A 13915-nucleotide genomic window follows, 5' to 3' on the forward strand; every position below is an offset into this window, starting at 1 on the left:
TTATAGGCATCAGCTTCACATGTGTTGTAATGCAGTGCAGTAATGAAACATCAGTGTAATTCAGGGGGAAGTGACATAGCACATTAAGAAGACTAGCCATGAACCATGCCAACAGCTGTTCAGTTATGAGGCCCACGGCATCTCAACACAACAACACTGACACTCTATATATACATTCAACACGTCGGTGACACCATAAGATCTGAACTCTTCAGCAGGTCAAAGTTTGAAAGAGGGTACAGGAAAGGTTATGAGTTCATGGGAATCGGCAGGTACAAATCAGCTGTTTTTTGTGATAGAAAGATAGAACTGTTTTCAGTCGGGGCCAATTAAAAGTAAGCCTTTAAATGTTTGTCAGATGTAAAACCTACTCTTGAGATTAACATTAAAGTTCCTCAGAAAATTAAACAATATAAATCTTAATGTTGCTTGATGGCCAACTAAATCAATTAATTCAATCCAAGCAGGGTGGTATCTTAATACATTATTATCTGAAAATTTAACATAAAATTATATAATTTTTTTTCTCTCTGGGGAAGGGCAGCCAGGAGGCAGGGTCAAACTTATCACAGGACAAGAGAGGTAAACTTAATTAGCAGCAGTAATAGGGCCATAAATCTTCTTAAAGGGTAGGACTAGTACGTTTGCCTCCAAGCACAAAGGGTCGTCGGGGTTTTAATGTACCAGCTGGGGCTACAGTTGCTTCCAAGCATTTCCGAGAAATGGTTAGTTTCCATCTCATATTAATAAAACACATGTGCCAAAAGTGATTTACAGGGCTGGATGCATGCAAACATCTGAAACAACATCCCGAGTTACTGTGGGAAGAACAATATAAAAAAAGAAGGTGATGTAAGGAGTAGTTTGTATGCAGAAGGCAATTCACTGGCACTAGTACAGAGCAGGCAACGAGGTGATTTAGCACTTGCAAAGAAAACCCAATCAATTCTCCAATCCTAAAGACTAACACTGTTAAGTCTGATACACTTACATAGTGTACACACACACACACACACACACACACACACATGCACACAGATGCTGTGTAATAATGTATGAGATATAAGAAGGTTCAAATCCATTTGTGGTCTGGATTTGTGCATGTAGCTCTACTCATTAATTATCAACTGACCATCTAACAACTGAAGGAACTAACTGTGTAAGAGCAGAGAGAGAAAATAAAGGCAGAAGATCCCGATAAATTAAACAGAAAAAACCCAACATTGCTTTAGGGCAGATAAACCAAATTCTGAATGAATACATCTTCTGCCAGCAAACGCACAGCCCAAAGACTAATTATATAGAGAGTTGGGTCAGCAACATCTGAATGTGATCACTTCCTTCTGTTGATAGCTGGAACTCTCCAAAACTATCAGATCCTACTTCCATTCTTTTCCAATAGTTCATCTTGAAACCAGCCCCCTCTATTCTGAGAGAAACCACTGAACTGCTAATTTAAAATTATACAGTGTGGCTATGTGCCGGAAGTTTTACGGTTTCCGATCATTAGGCGAAAAAAAAATGTGCAGCTTATCAGATAAGTGGAACCATGTTCCTCTGAGCATCTATTCATTGTCCATTGATACTTTCCTCATCATTTCACTAATGGCTGCTCTCACACTAGATTAGGGGTCTGCTAAAAATGTGAAAAACATTCAGACACTTTTGTGCAGCTTGTAAGTTACCTGCCCATATTTAGCTGCCAAATGGAGGGGGGTCCAAAAGTTGTTGTCAACTGGATGAGGGTCAGCTCCATTCTCCAGTAGCACAGATGCCACCTCTCTGTAACCACTGGCACTTGCAATATGGAGCTTCAGAGTGAAGAAAAAAGCAAAAAGAGAGTTGTATTAAGAAAAAAAAAAGAAGAAATCTGTAACAAGACACAAGTGAAGACACCACTGACACACACATGAGGATATATTTACCAGAGTAACGCCATCGTCATTGGGCTGGTTGAGGCTTCCCGCTGTGGCAACAAGCTGTTTAACATCAGATAACATGGTGCTGGGTCTCTGCGTCTTCATGGCATGCATGGCTGACACATCTACACCTAAAAAACACCAACACTAACATGACTCGAGCCACAAGAGGGAAATATTTAGCTCAGGTTTGATTTCGCAAACTAGAAGCAGATGCGAATGCTGTTCTAAACTGAAGAACATACGGTACTCAAGAGTGATGGTCACATATTATAATAAGTTACAATCAAGTACAGGGTTCCATCTGGGTTTACAGTTCAAAATTAGCAATTTTTAAGAACCAATATGCTCTGTTTTCTAGGGCAGCCACTTTCTTTAAAAAAAATTCAAGGGTAGAATGAAGTGCAACTGGGAATTTTTGTTTGTTGTCATCTGGCACAGGGATTGCTGGAGCTGAGCAGTCAGCCACATTGGAACTCACGTTCTGGGCCAACACAGAGAAGCTGAGGTCTACAAGGGCGCCTGCTCCAAGTTACGGAGATCAATGCACGACTCCATGATCACACGCACACCATGAATCTAACTTTGGTAGCCTTAATAGCATAGATTGATTATCAATCAGCCTATATGTAACTCAGATAGGTTGCTGACTTCTAACTAATGAGACTTTTCCAAACACATTGGTTGAATTAGTGAATCAATAAGTTTGCCATTACAAAGAGTTGAAAGCCTCGGAATCTAGAGGTATTTAAGACATACTAACAGGAGCAATACCACATCAGACTAGCTGAGAATTACCAGTTTCCACAGAGCCATGACTTGAATGAAACTAGTGCAGCATGCAAAGCAAGGGACTCAGCGAGCACACTGAGAAGAAACTGGGCAATTTAAAGGACATTCACACTCCACCCCCTGTTCCTGATGTAGAGACTCATGGACAGTCTGTCTTTCCCACAACCATATAAACTTGATAAGGATAGAGAGCATGCAACCGTGTTACTATGGCAACAAAGGCTGAGAGAGCCCATGTGAGTAAGAGTATGTTTCATGGTGGTAAAACCCAGTGGGAAGGGGGTGGGTTTCAGATATAACCACTGAGGCTGGCAGACAGAAGACGACAATCAGTGACTGGGGAATCATTATGTGTGTGTGTGTGTGTGTTTCTGTGTAGGGTGGTCTGAGCTCGATAAGTTAGCTGTCCTAATTTAGAAGCTGACACTTGTCATATGATGTCTGGCAGATGGATGAGGAAAAACCCTCCATCATTGTCTGTATCTGTTTCTGACGAGCTTTGCCAGCATGATTCCTGTTCCTCTTTCACTGTGTGTTTCTTTGGCACCTTTCTTGCTTCTCCCTCTGTCATTCCTCTTTTGCTTTTTACTCCCTCTGCCTCCATCTCTCTTATTCTCAGCTTCAGTGATCTCTTTTCCCTGTGGGACCCCATTGGCCCTATCACAATCTGACATTATTAGGCCTGTGGGTATACTTCACCTTCACACAGGCACACATTCACAGATGGACCACCTCATGCTTACCATTCATATCATCCCGTTGCTTCCTAATTTAAACATGAATAGAAGCGTTCACCCAATTTTTCTCTTTCAACATGTTTGTGAGACACCAAATGTGACTGAGAAGAACTCATAATCAACGTGGAAATGTCAAAGTTGCCACCAGGGCTTTTACCATTTTCCTCCAGGTATTTTCGGAGGATATAGCTGCTCTCTGTACCCTCGAAGGTGTAGTCCAGAGGAATGTTTCCGTTGATGTCCTGCAGCAGAATGTTGACTCCAGCCTTTCAGAAGCAGAAAAAAGTGGAAAAGACACAATCTGCGTTTTAGCTTGGGTCATTTATCTGACTTGAATCAATAATTAAGTGGGAGTAATTATCTCGTCTTCCCGGTGACATATATCTGAACAGAATCATGGAGATGTTAAGAGATAATACAGTGAATTAAAGAACTCATTAGATAACTGCAGGGGGCTGTAAAGAGTTGGGGGCACTGGTTACCATCACTTGGAGGTGTGTGTGTGTGTGTGTGTGACAAGATTAATGTGTGCACTCAACATGGACCCTGTCACTGCGGCCTCTGTAACATGAGATAACACAAGAGGCCTTTCCCTCTTCTTTAATGACTCTTACTTTGATGACAGCACAGTAGTTGGTTACAATATTGTAGGAAAGTTTGTAGGAAAAAAAAACAACTACAGGGACAGAGCCTTCGTGTTGTCTTTTTCATTTTTATCATCCCCTCTCCAGGTTATGATACTGAAAGTAACAGACAAGTGGCAATCGTAACAATCTGAGCCATAAATTACTTCCTGTTGTTTGACCAAACCATAAAAGAGAGGCCTGTGTAACGATCATAGCTGGACGAGGTCTGATAAGAGGGATGGGGACTGTAAGTGAGGGTCCTTGTTTAATATTTACAGCTAATAGAATTCTAACAACACAGTTGCAGTGTGGCAATGAGATTTATGACCCAGTCCTCAGGCAGGCAAAGAAAGAAGGGGTAGAGGAAGTAAAAAATAAAATAAAATGGGAAGACGAGGGTTGAAAATGCAGCCGAAGAGCAAGCTGACGGAACAGCATGAAATCCGTTCAACTCCGACAACCAGTTCATCTTAAATCCTGAAAGCAGCCTGGAGCTGTCCAACTGATTTTTAATTCAAACCGATTTTTTTTTTTATAAGGGTTAATTAGGGGTTAACAAAAAGAATGAATTAACATTAATAATTATCAGCTGCCGCTTCATGACTATTCATGAAAAGCAGGAAACCTTATCACAACGTGAAGCAGCGGTGAAGAGCAGCAGCTGAAATCATGAGTGAGTCAGAGGGAGAACATATGAGGAAAGAACCGTTACATCTAAGCAGCAAACCCACCTGACATTCAGAACAACACTCTGCTCTACACCCTTATCCTGCTCATGACCTATTTGTACTCCTTCCATAAAACAGCATATCATTAATATCTGTGCTCACAAAACCCCCTTTAGAGCTTAAGGGCTCCTCTCAGGGTGCCATGGTTAAGTGTATGATTTTGTCTGCGTATGCTTCTGTGTGTAAAACAGTGGGGAGTGAAGAAGTGTGCCAGCCCATTCAATTCCCTTCAAGGTCCAGCAACAGTCAATAGAAGTCTAGCTGGATTAAGTTATAACTTGGCAGACAAATCTATCTTGCTTGGCCAGGAGGCCACTCTCATCACTCATCACCTTCACTTACAGCTCTACAAAAAGCAGAAGGATTAAACTAAGGAAAGAAGTTGTGGCAAAGGAAGTACACAATGTTCACTCTTAAGGTTTTAAATATCCCGACATAATAGTTTTTTTTAAACCACATCTTAAACTTTAGTACAACTTCAGATAAAAAACAACTGATGGGATACACTGTGTCGTTTATCTACCATAACTAAAGCAACATGCAGCACATCAGTCTGGGAAGGACGATGAGGCCAATTCCAAATAATTTGGAGATTTGATTATTCACTCTTGTCAATCTTCCCAACAAGTTCCCATTCAAGATCAGGTGGTCTACATTTCCCAACTTTGGGGAACCACAATATGATGGATCCACCCAGGACGTTCCAAAGATGGATATCAGTTAATATCCCATTCCCTGAGTTTCAGTTGTTTAACACGGTGACCACAAGCAATCGATAACAACAAGCAGAGGTTTCCTGAAAAGCTGTCCCTGGGGGAAGTGACTGCTCAGCTGGACACTTTTATTGGGGACATTTAACCAGTTTAAAATGGCTTGCATACACTGAGACATCTGTCTCATAAATGTCTGATGATAGACTTGTATTCAATACAGCTGTCTAAACAGCTGGTGTGATTGGTCAAATGTGATGTGTACTTTATGCACCTGTGTGGCTGCGATCTGAAGCTGCAAAACCCATTTTCTCCCACATGCTTAACTACAGGGATTATGATGCATCAAGCTTAGGGTCTCTTAAGAAGGAGTTACGGTAATTATGTTTAGAGTAGACACAGTTGGAGTACCTTGCCGTAGCTCCTGCTTTGCTAAACATGTAAACACTGGAAGATTTGGGTGAGTCAAAAGTGTAGAAACGGCACCATGGACTGTCAAACTATCACTTGTTTTGCAAATAACTGTGGCTTCCATGTTATCACGTTGCCTGCTGGAGAAAGTACGTTATGATTCCCATTTTTATTTTCTCCCCCGTTTTCTTGATATCAAGTTCTTGCAGATACCGCCAGAAAAAGAAAACATATATATATACATGTGTGTGTATATGCACACACACAACTATACAAAATATTCAACTAAACACCAGCAAATCAGTGTTACTACATTTAACCTTTAGTTTGTTCACAGGATTATGGTGAGCAACTTTGGGTCTTAAAACAGGTTATATATAGATGATAGGACTGTACAAAAAGTGTGTAATGAACAATTATCAAGTTTGGGGTAGAGAGCATAATATTATTAGCGAGAAAACCAAAAAAGTACTTTAAACGACACGAAGTGGAGCTCAGCACAGCCGGAGGCTTGCCGTTAATGATTTCACTTCAAAAGTCTCAGAGTTCAGTTTTAAATTCTTCATTTACAAGCATGGAAAGTGGGTCAATTCCACAACTTTACCTCCGCTTCATTTTGAACTGCGAGACAGTGTTTTGGAACAGAAACAGAGGAGATTATTCTCTCTGGAGCACACAGCTACAGTCTACATTTGCACAATTTCAGAGATTACAAGGAATCACTTGCATCAGAGTAGGATTTGACAGAGAGAACAACAAAGACGATCGCTGACAAACAAAAATTAATTGGTGGTCAAAATTCTTTTCATCGTTATCCACTCTGTGCCAAAAGGTGGCAAATTCAAGCAGAAACTGACAAAGAATGAGGCTAAGCGTGCAATCGACATTAACTGCTTACCACGTCTTTTTTCTGCAGCTTTTTTTCTGCAGAGATGAAATGAGCAAGTCATAATTGACTTCTTATCAAATATGACTTCACAAGTATCCCATGGGCTGTGCCTCTGATTAAAAGTCAAACCTCACAGAACTCACATAGCATAGGATTTTTGTCGATGTTCGTGCATGGGACAAGTTTAAAATATCCTAGCCACCAAAATCAACAAAATCCATATTAAAAGAAAGATTGTTTGTTTTTATTCTTTTATTAATCAGAATATTTCACTCAATTCATCATACTAACACGGCTACTTTACATGAGCATCTATAAAGACTACACACCCTTCTGCTAAATACTATCAACTGAGACTTGCTGCTCGTTCCCACCAGCATCACTAATGACAAACATTAACCAAAAATAGAGTTAAATGGGTTTAGGAATGGCTTGGAAATAATAGAGTTTAGAAATGGCCTGCTTCCCTGCTGTTTGGAAGCAAGAGATAAGAGAATTATTGTTGTCGGTCCGGATGCAGAGCAGCAATGCACACAGACTTCTCATCAGCCCCCCTTCTTTGCCCATAAGACAAGATTGGTAACATCTCTGTCAGCAAAAACCACTCTGTTCCTCTGTGTGTAAACTGGATATAGGAAATCAAGGACAGACATGCAGAGGACATGGAAAGGGGAACCTATTTTCAGAATATTCCTTCCTTTGCCAATCAAAGATAAGGATGGCATAATTAAGCTCCAGTAAGACCCATTGTTCCCATTAAAATGTGAACCTTTTCAATTCTGGGTGCAGATCTCCCACTTGCAGCTCTGATGTGGGAGCGGTACGGGAACAGGGCCGAGTGACTGAGCAGTGTCTGGGTCTGCGGCGGTGGGGTAGATGGGTGCCAAAATTAATAAGAAAGGAGTACAAGGACATTGCATCTTTATCGGAAATAGGCTGCGCAAAAGCTATTTTTAAGATGGCAAACCATCTTCCCATGTCAAGTATACCAGAAATCCTATCCTGAAGAGAAAAGTGCATCTCCACACACATTTTTTTCCTCTTTTTTTGGAAAATGAAGTGTTGTCTTACCAGGCCAGACACTGACCCAAATGTTGTCACAGTCACACAAGCACACAAAAGGTCACACACACACTCACACACATTCATAAATAGGGGTATAAATAAATAAATAAACCTTTGCGCTTTGAAAGCTGAAAAATGTCTTAGTTTTGGTAGACTGGGAACATGTTTGAACTCCACTTTTCTCTCTTTACCTTTCTCTGTAGTCAATTGGAAGCACTCTCTCCTATGGAGCAACATCAAATCTACCTCTCTCATAGTTTGACCATCATAATGCGTAACTCACTGGATTAAAATGCATTTGGAATAACTATATGGTGCTTTCATCAAACTAGCCAGCCTGCGGGACTCTCTGCTCGGAGAGAAATTAAATACATGCAAATACATAGACATTCAACACATACATGAACCCAGAGGCCTTACAATAATGTCTGACATTTATTCTGCACATGATTTGCCCGGGAGCTCTTCAAACATATCCGTCCCTTTGAGGATCATCTCTTTTCTGCCTCACAGAAAGGCACCAGCAATCACTCAGGACCCAATCAAAAGAACCGGGTTGCACGGGATTCTGCAGAGCTTTTGACTGCAGTCAACCCTCCCTGGGTCTAATCAACACCAGCAGAGCAGTCGCGGTCCACTGAGTGACTCGCTGGATGTGCATGCCCTCCCCCTGCAGCTGGCACAACTCTCGTTATGGACCTAATCAGTACAACCACAGCTCTTGTCAAGACATCCTCTACAGAATAGGCCTCCGCTTTGATATCATGCTAATGCAGAATGTCTAAAATCTTCTCATTTTCAGGGATTCTGCCGGGTTTTTGAGGAAAGGACCGTCAGCAACACACAAACACACTAATCAATGAAAGATGCTCCACTTGGATGAAAAATTGTTAATGACTAACGCGGACAGAGCCACCGGTGCAAAGCTAATTCACAACGAAACTTGAACACCAACCAAATCCAAAACGCTAATCTTATTTGTAGCTGACACACTCAGAATTGAGGGCTCTCAGGAAAAAAAATATGTAGCTGCATCCAAAGAAGTGCAACCTCATACATATATTCGTATGTCTGTTTTTGTGAAACTGAATAACTCCTCTCAATATACTGCATGGTTCATGCTTGCGTGTGATTTTCTCACCAGTAGCAGCAGCAGGACCACGTCTGCATGGTCGCACGCACAAGCTACATGCAGGGCTGTCCACAGGTCCTCGTCCTGCCGGTTGACATTCAGGCCTCGCTCAATTAGAAGCTCTGCCGCGAACACGTTGTCGTGGCGAGCGCACTGCGGGGAGCACAAACAGTAAATTACCATATCTACTAGTTTGAAGAACGAGTGGTTTTAGAGGCACTGCTGACTATAAACGGCACACAAGATATATGTTTCAGTGCATATGGCGTGGTGATTAATGCATGTGAAAATCTATTGCGCATAATTATCAGTGGTGGTAATTATATTCTTGTACAGCCACAGGGGAATTTGCAAAATTATAATGATTAAGGCACTCAAGATGGTTAATAGCACATATCCGTGTTGGGGGAGTGACAACACTGCTGCTGGGAAAAATAACAATCATGGATGTTTGGCTTTATGGTTAGTCAAGCTGTAAAGTAGGAATTACGGGGGAAAATGTCACTCGTTCCTTAGAGTGTATCTTACCAGGTGCAGCAAGGATCCTCCAGAGGGAATGGTGGTGTTGGGGTCCGCGCCCTCCTTGAGGAGACGCAACACTGCAACACAATAAACATCCCCGTGTTAACACCTGTAATGTGTGCAGACAGGCGGTGTGCTACACAGACACATATAGAGGCATAAACACACTGATCTCTGCCTCTATAACTGTCAAACTCAATAAGCGAAGGGCGTCCCATAACTGTGTTTGAAGCGTCACTGTGGATCAGTGTTAAGACGAGCGTGCGTGTTTGGTAGGTCTTTCCCCCTGGAGCAGGTGAGAAAGCCACAGAGTTGCACGCATTCACATCGCATACTATAAGCCCACAGCCCACTAACACACTGACACGGATCCGCTGAAGAAAACACAAGCCGCTAAGAACAAGTTTGCGCAGTCAGCCATAAACAGACGAGCAGAGAGTAGCCGTCTAAAGAAGGTCAAAGTTATTTTACTACACAACTAATATATTTTTCATGGGAATCAGTGCGAACGCAGCACACAGAGAGCAAGAGGGGTGGGAGGGGGGTGGAGGTGGACAACGAGAGAAAGTTCACAAGAGCTTTTGAGCAAAACCAGCTGCTATGACGGCAGACACTCTTGTGATTCTATGTAATTAACCCTGATGATGACCCTCCTCCCCCTTGAGGTCATTTCACTTGCACGAACGAGCTTAAATAATATAATTGAGCTCAGTCACATACGCACTCTAAAGACAGATCAGTCATGTTTTAAAACCATAGGTGGAGCTGAAAATTCTGCTCTATCTAAAGAAAACTCACAAACCTACAGAATAGATTAAGTGGAATACAGGAAATGAAGATATAGAGAAGCACATTACAATATTAAGCAATGCAATACATAAACAAAAAATGTCCAGAATTGCTAAGCTAATTTAGACCGACCCTACATTTCCACACTCTATAACATCTTAACAAGTGCCTCATTTATGACTCATTAACCTTGATTAACAAGCTACAGCTGTATTCCAGATAGAGGACAGATGAAAAGGACCAAAATCTGTTCTGCACTATCCAACAAATGTTCAATCACTGCTGAAAGGTCACATCGACATGAGTATGGTGCCAAAGTACTCATAGATTTCATAGAGCAGCTCTGCCATTAGTGCTGCCTCACATGCATCTATGCATTTCTGTATAAAACCTGTGCTTATGCAATTCAAAAGCACCTAAATTACAGCCTCAAAAATGTGTATGTGTCCATACTGTATGTGAAAAAAAAGAAAAAGAAAAGAGGTTTCCCCGCAACGTACTTACAGAATATTTCAGAAACACAGACAAGCATGTTCTACCAGTAAACACTCACAGAGGCATTTGCAGTCCTCACCTACTCCACCCCCATATCAGCAAATACAGAACATCACGGCCTACAGCGAGCGTATTTCTAGAGCTGAAATAATTCACGATCAGTTGAATCAGCCAGTTACTTTAACCTATTTAGACCTGAAACAACACACTGCATTCCTCACATTCAGAGGGCACCTTGGGTGCTAATGGGTTAAGGTGTTCAAGTTAAAAAAAAAACATAAATAACAAAACATCGAAGAAGGTGTGAGAATGTTTTGTCGCTCTTCTAACCAACTCATCATTTTTTGAAAACTCTACACACACTGGCATCTGTTTGAGGCATTTGCACACGTGTTTCAACTCCGTCCGAACTTAATTTTTGGAGAGAGTGACAGCTGTAACATGCATACCAAACAGGCCGAACGAGAGCAGTGAAGACACATTTGTCTCGTCCTCCGTTAGTTTAAAGTGCATAATGGTCTTTAAATGGTGGATGAGAAACAAACTGACCGAGCCTGGAGCCAAACTGCACAATCATCTCCTCGTTTTCAATATTGTGAAAGAGCTCAGGACTGTAAAGCACCAATTAAGGCTCATCTTCTGTAATGCTCAAGTAGTTACCAGGGACTAGATAATGCTTTTTCATTTATGTTCATCAATCGAATTTATAGCCCCACAGTGAAAGCAGAGCTGCAGTCCGCAGTCTTCATGATTTGCATCTTAATGCGGATTAACTTTGATTTTTAAGTTTGGGGAGTGGCACTGGTCACAACAACATGTATTCATATCCTGTGTATAAGAAGTGGAAGTAGCTACCAACGCCACGTGGTGTGAAGAATGCCTCTCAGGTGACTCAAATTCAGACTCAAGCTCAGTCGTCTTTTTTGTTTTGGAGCCAGATGTGACCACATTTGAATAAGAGGGTGAGACTAGTAGCTGAATGTACAAAGATACTGCTCCCCGATTCTAAATATTCTTAATCATGGAGCTATTCTTAGCACACTGATCAGAGAGACGGTGTAATTTGCTGATAACACTGTAATTACTGGGAAAATACATTCCTGATTGAATATTTCCTGAGAGAAGTAGACTGTGTTTGAATGGGAGTCTTTTGGAGACAGTGGCTAAAAAGAGCCCCAAGAGTCTGTCAGTGCAGTATGACACAGAGGCACATCAACTTCGGTTTTGTGTTACAGCCACCCGACGACTCAGTCTAGTGTATAAAACATCCCCTCTGTTACAGCTAGTTGGTGTGAAATAAAAACCTGTCTGATTTTATGGAACGTTATTGGATGTGTGCAAAGGAAGGTGAAGGGTTAAGAGGTACACATTGACCCTCATGCAGTAAAAGGAAAAAAAGGCAGCCATTAGTAATCAATAGTACTGTTTTACCATTTGGCAGGTTTCTCTAGACAAGCATGTCCAATTGATATTTTCATTACTGTGACGGGTACCAGCAGTATTAAACGTGTTTTAACGAAGATTAAATCCTTTAAAGAATTTGTTTTAATGTCTGCCTCAAAACGACAGTCATTCATTGTTATTAGAAAAGAAGAGGGAGGGAATTTCATTACATTCAAATATAATCTGTGACTTTGTGTGGTTAACTAAGATAAAATGACCTAATTCTATAATTTGCTGAAGTTTTACCCACATGAATGATATCTAAATGCAAATATGATCCACACAGTATACAAATGTCCTATTACGGCCAACACATCTTGTGTTACAGTAGTTTTGTGCTTAGCTTGAATGCACAGGCTGGATGAACTGCTGTGAAATCTCAACTCACTCATTCGATAAGTAGAGGGTGATCTCTTCTTCTTGACTTGTCTGGCAGCCGGCAAGCAATTTTGTGGTGCATTATTACCATCTAAATGTAGTCTTTACCTTATCCAATACGCTGTCATTTTTTTACTGTGTTAAAAAAACAATTACTTTAGTGCATCATCACGTAAACTCCGACAGCCCTAAAGTCATAGCTTGATGGTAGAAACTGGCTCTGATCCAATAAGTCCATCAAAAATCCCAGGCCAAAGGGTTTTAATCACAAAGACAGAAACATGTTTTAAAGTCAATACCAGAAAGGATAAAAATCTTTCTTGTCCTAAAGCTGCTGGAAATGCCAACCGGCCTTATTGGCTTATGATGAATTTCATATAAATCGCAGAGATTTGCAAAGGCACGGTGGAAGAGTGAAAAGATTTCTCACAGCAACAACAGTCATTCTCTAAGTTAAACCTTCATTAGTCAGTTAGTGCTTGATTACAATGAATGCTGATCTTCAGGCTTAAGTCTTGAATGTGTGTGTGTGTGTGTGTGAGTGTATGGGGAGAGGAGGAGCCTTTACTAGAAGGTTTGATTTGACACAAGGATATATATCAGAGCTTATGGTCCTAGTTTGTGCTGTTATATACACATTGTACCTTTAAACACCTCTCTAGGATCTCTTGTAAAATAAAAAAAATACACCTCTCCATGCAGGACAACTTTTATATTTGGGTCCTAAGATAGAACATGTCTACACTCCAAGGACCGTGACATTCTATGAATCTGATTAAATCCCTATAATACAAGCTCTATTAAACCCATCTTACAGCATTATTGCTTTTTTTCCCCCCCTTCTCCTTATAATAACCAGACACGCACTCCCCAGGTGAAACATCATTCCTTGGCAGCACAATATGAGATTCTGTTCAGAGCCATCATCCATATAAATACTGGTGTATTTCTGGTCCTTATCACACAGTCATGGACAAAAGAAAGGCCGTCTCACTTCACTGCTCAATGTTTTCGAAATGAGCTTCCTTTCGTTTCTATCCAAATAGATAAAACATTACTTAACTCTGAACGCAGATTATCTAACAACAAGTTATGGGAGATGGAACAGGTCTCTACAAGTGGGCAGTGTGATTTTATGGATTTTAGTTTATATAACAACACCATACATCCCAATACAGCAGGGTGTAATACAATTTCACACCAGAACGCATTTGTATTGAGGCATAAAATAAAGCATTTAATCAATTAAAACACCTCTGTAAATGTGATTTTTTTTAGA

At 40.9% G+C, this 13915-nt stretch overlaps 1 protein-coding gene across 3 annotated transcripts in view; it reads right to left on the minus strand.

Annotated features, from left to right (window-relative positions):
- Positions 1-13915, minus strand: part of myo16 (myosin XVI) — a 97535-nt gene that overhangs the window by 53463 nt on the left and 30157 nt on the right. For all 3 annotated transcript variants that reach the window (XR_011917948.1, XM_072396898.1, XM_072396897.1), the window contains exons 3-7: positions 9538-9608; positions 9019-9162; positions 3606-3714; positions 1926-2050; positions 1686-1811 (exon numbers count right to left, since the gene is read on the minus strand). Coding sequence is in view for 2 of the 3 variants with exons in the window: in XM_072396898.1 (XP_072252999.1) it covers positions 1686-1811; positions 1926-2050; positions 3606-3714; positions 9019-9162; positions 9538-9608 (575 nt within the window). In the remaining variant the exon portion in view is untranslated. The remainder of the gene's footprint in view (positions 1-1685; positions 1812-1925; positions 2051-3605; positions 3715-9018; positions 9163-9537; positions 9609-13915) is intronic.

This window comes from Leuresthes tenuis, unplaced genomic scaffold, assembly GCF_036924035.1.
Source record: "Leuresthes tenuis unplaced genomic scaffold, fLeuTen1.0.hap1 SCAF_12, whole genome shotgun sequence".
NCBI lineage: Eukaryota > Metazoa > Chordata > Actinopteri > Atheriniformes > Atherinopsidae > Leuresthes > Leuresthes tenuis.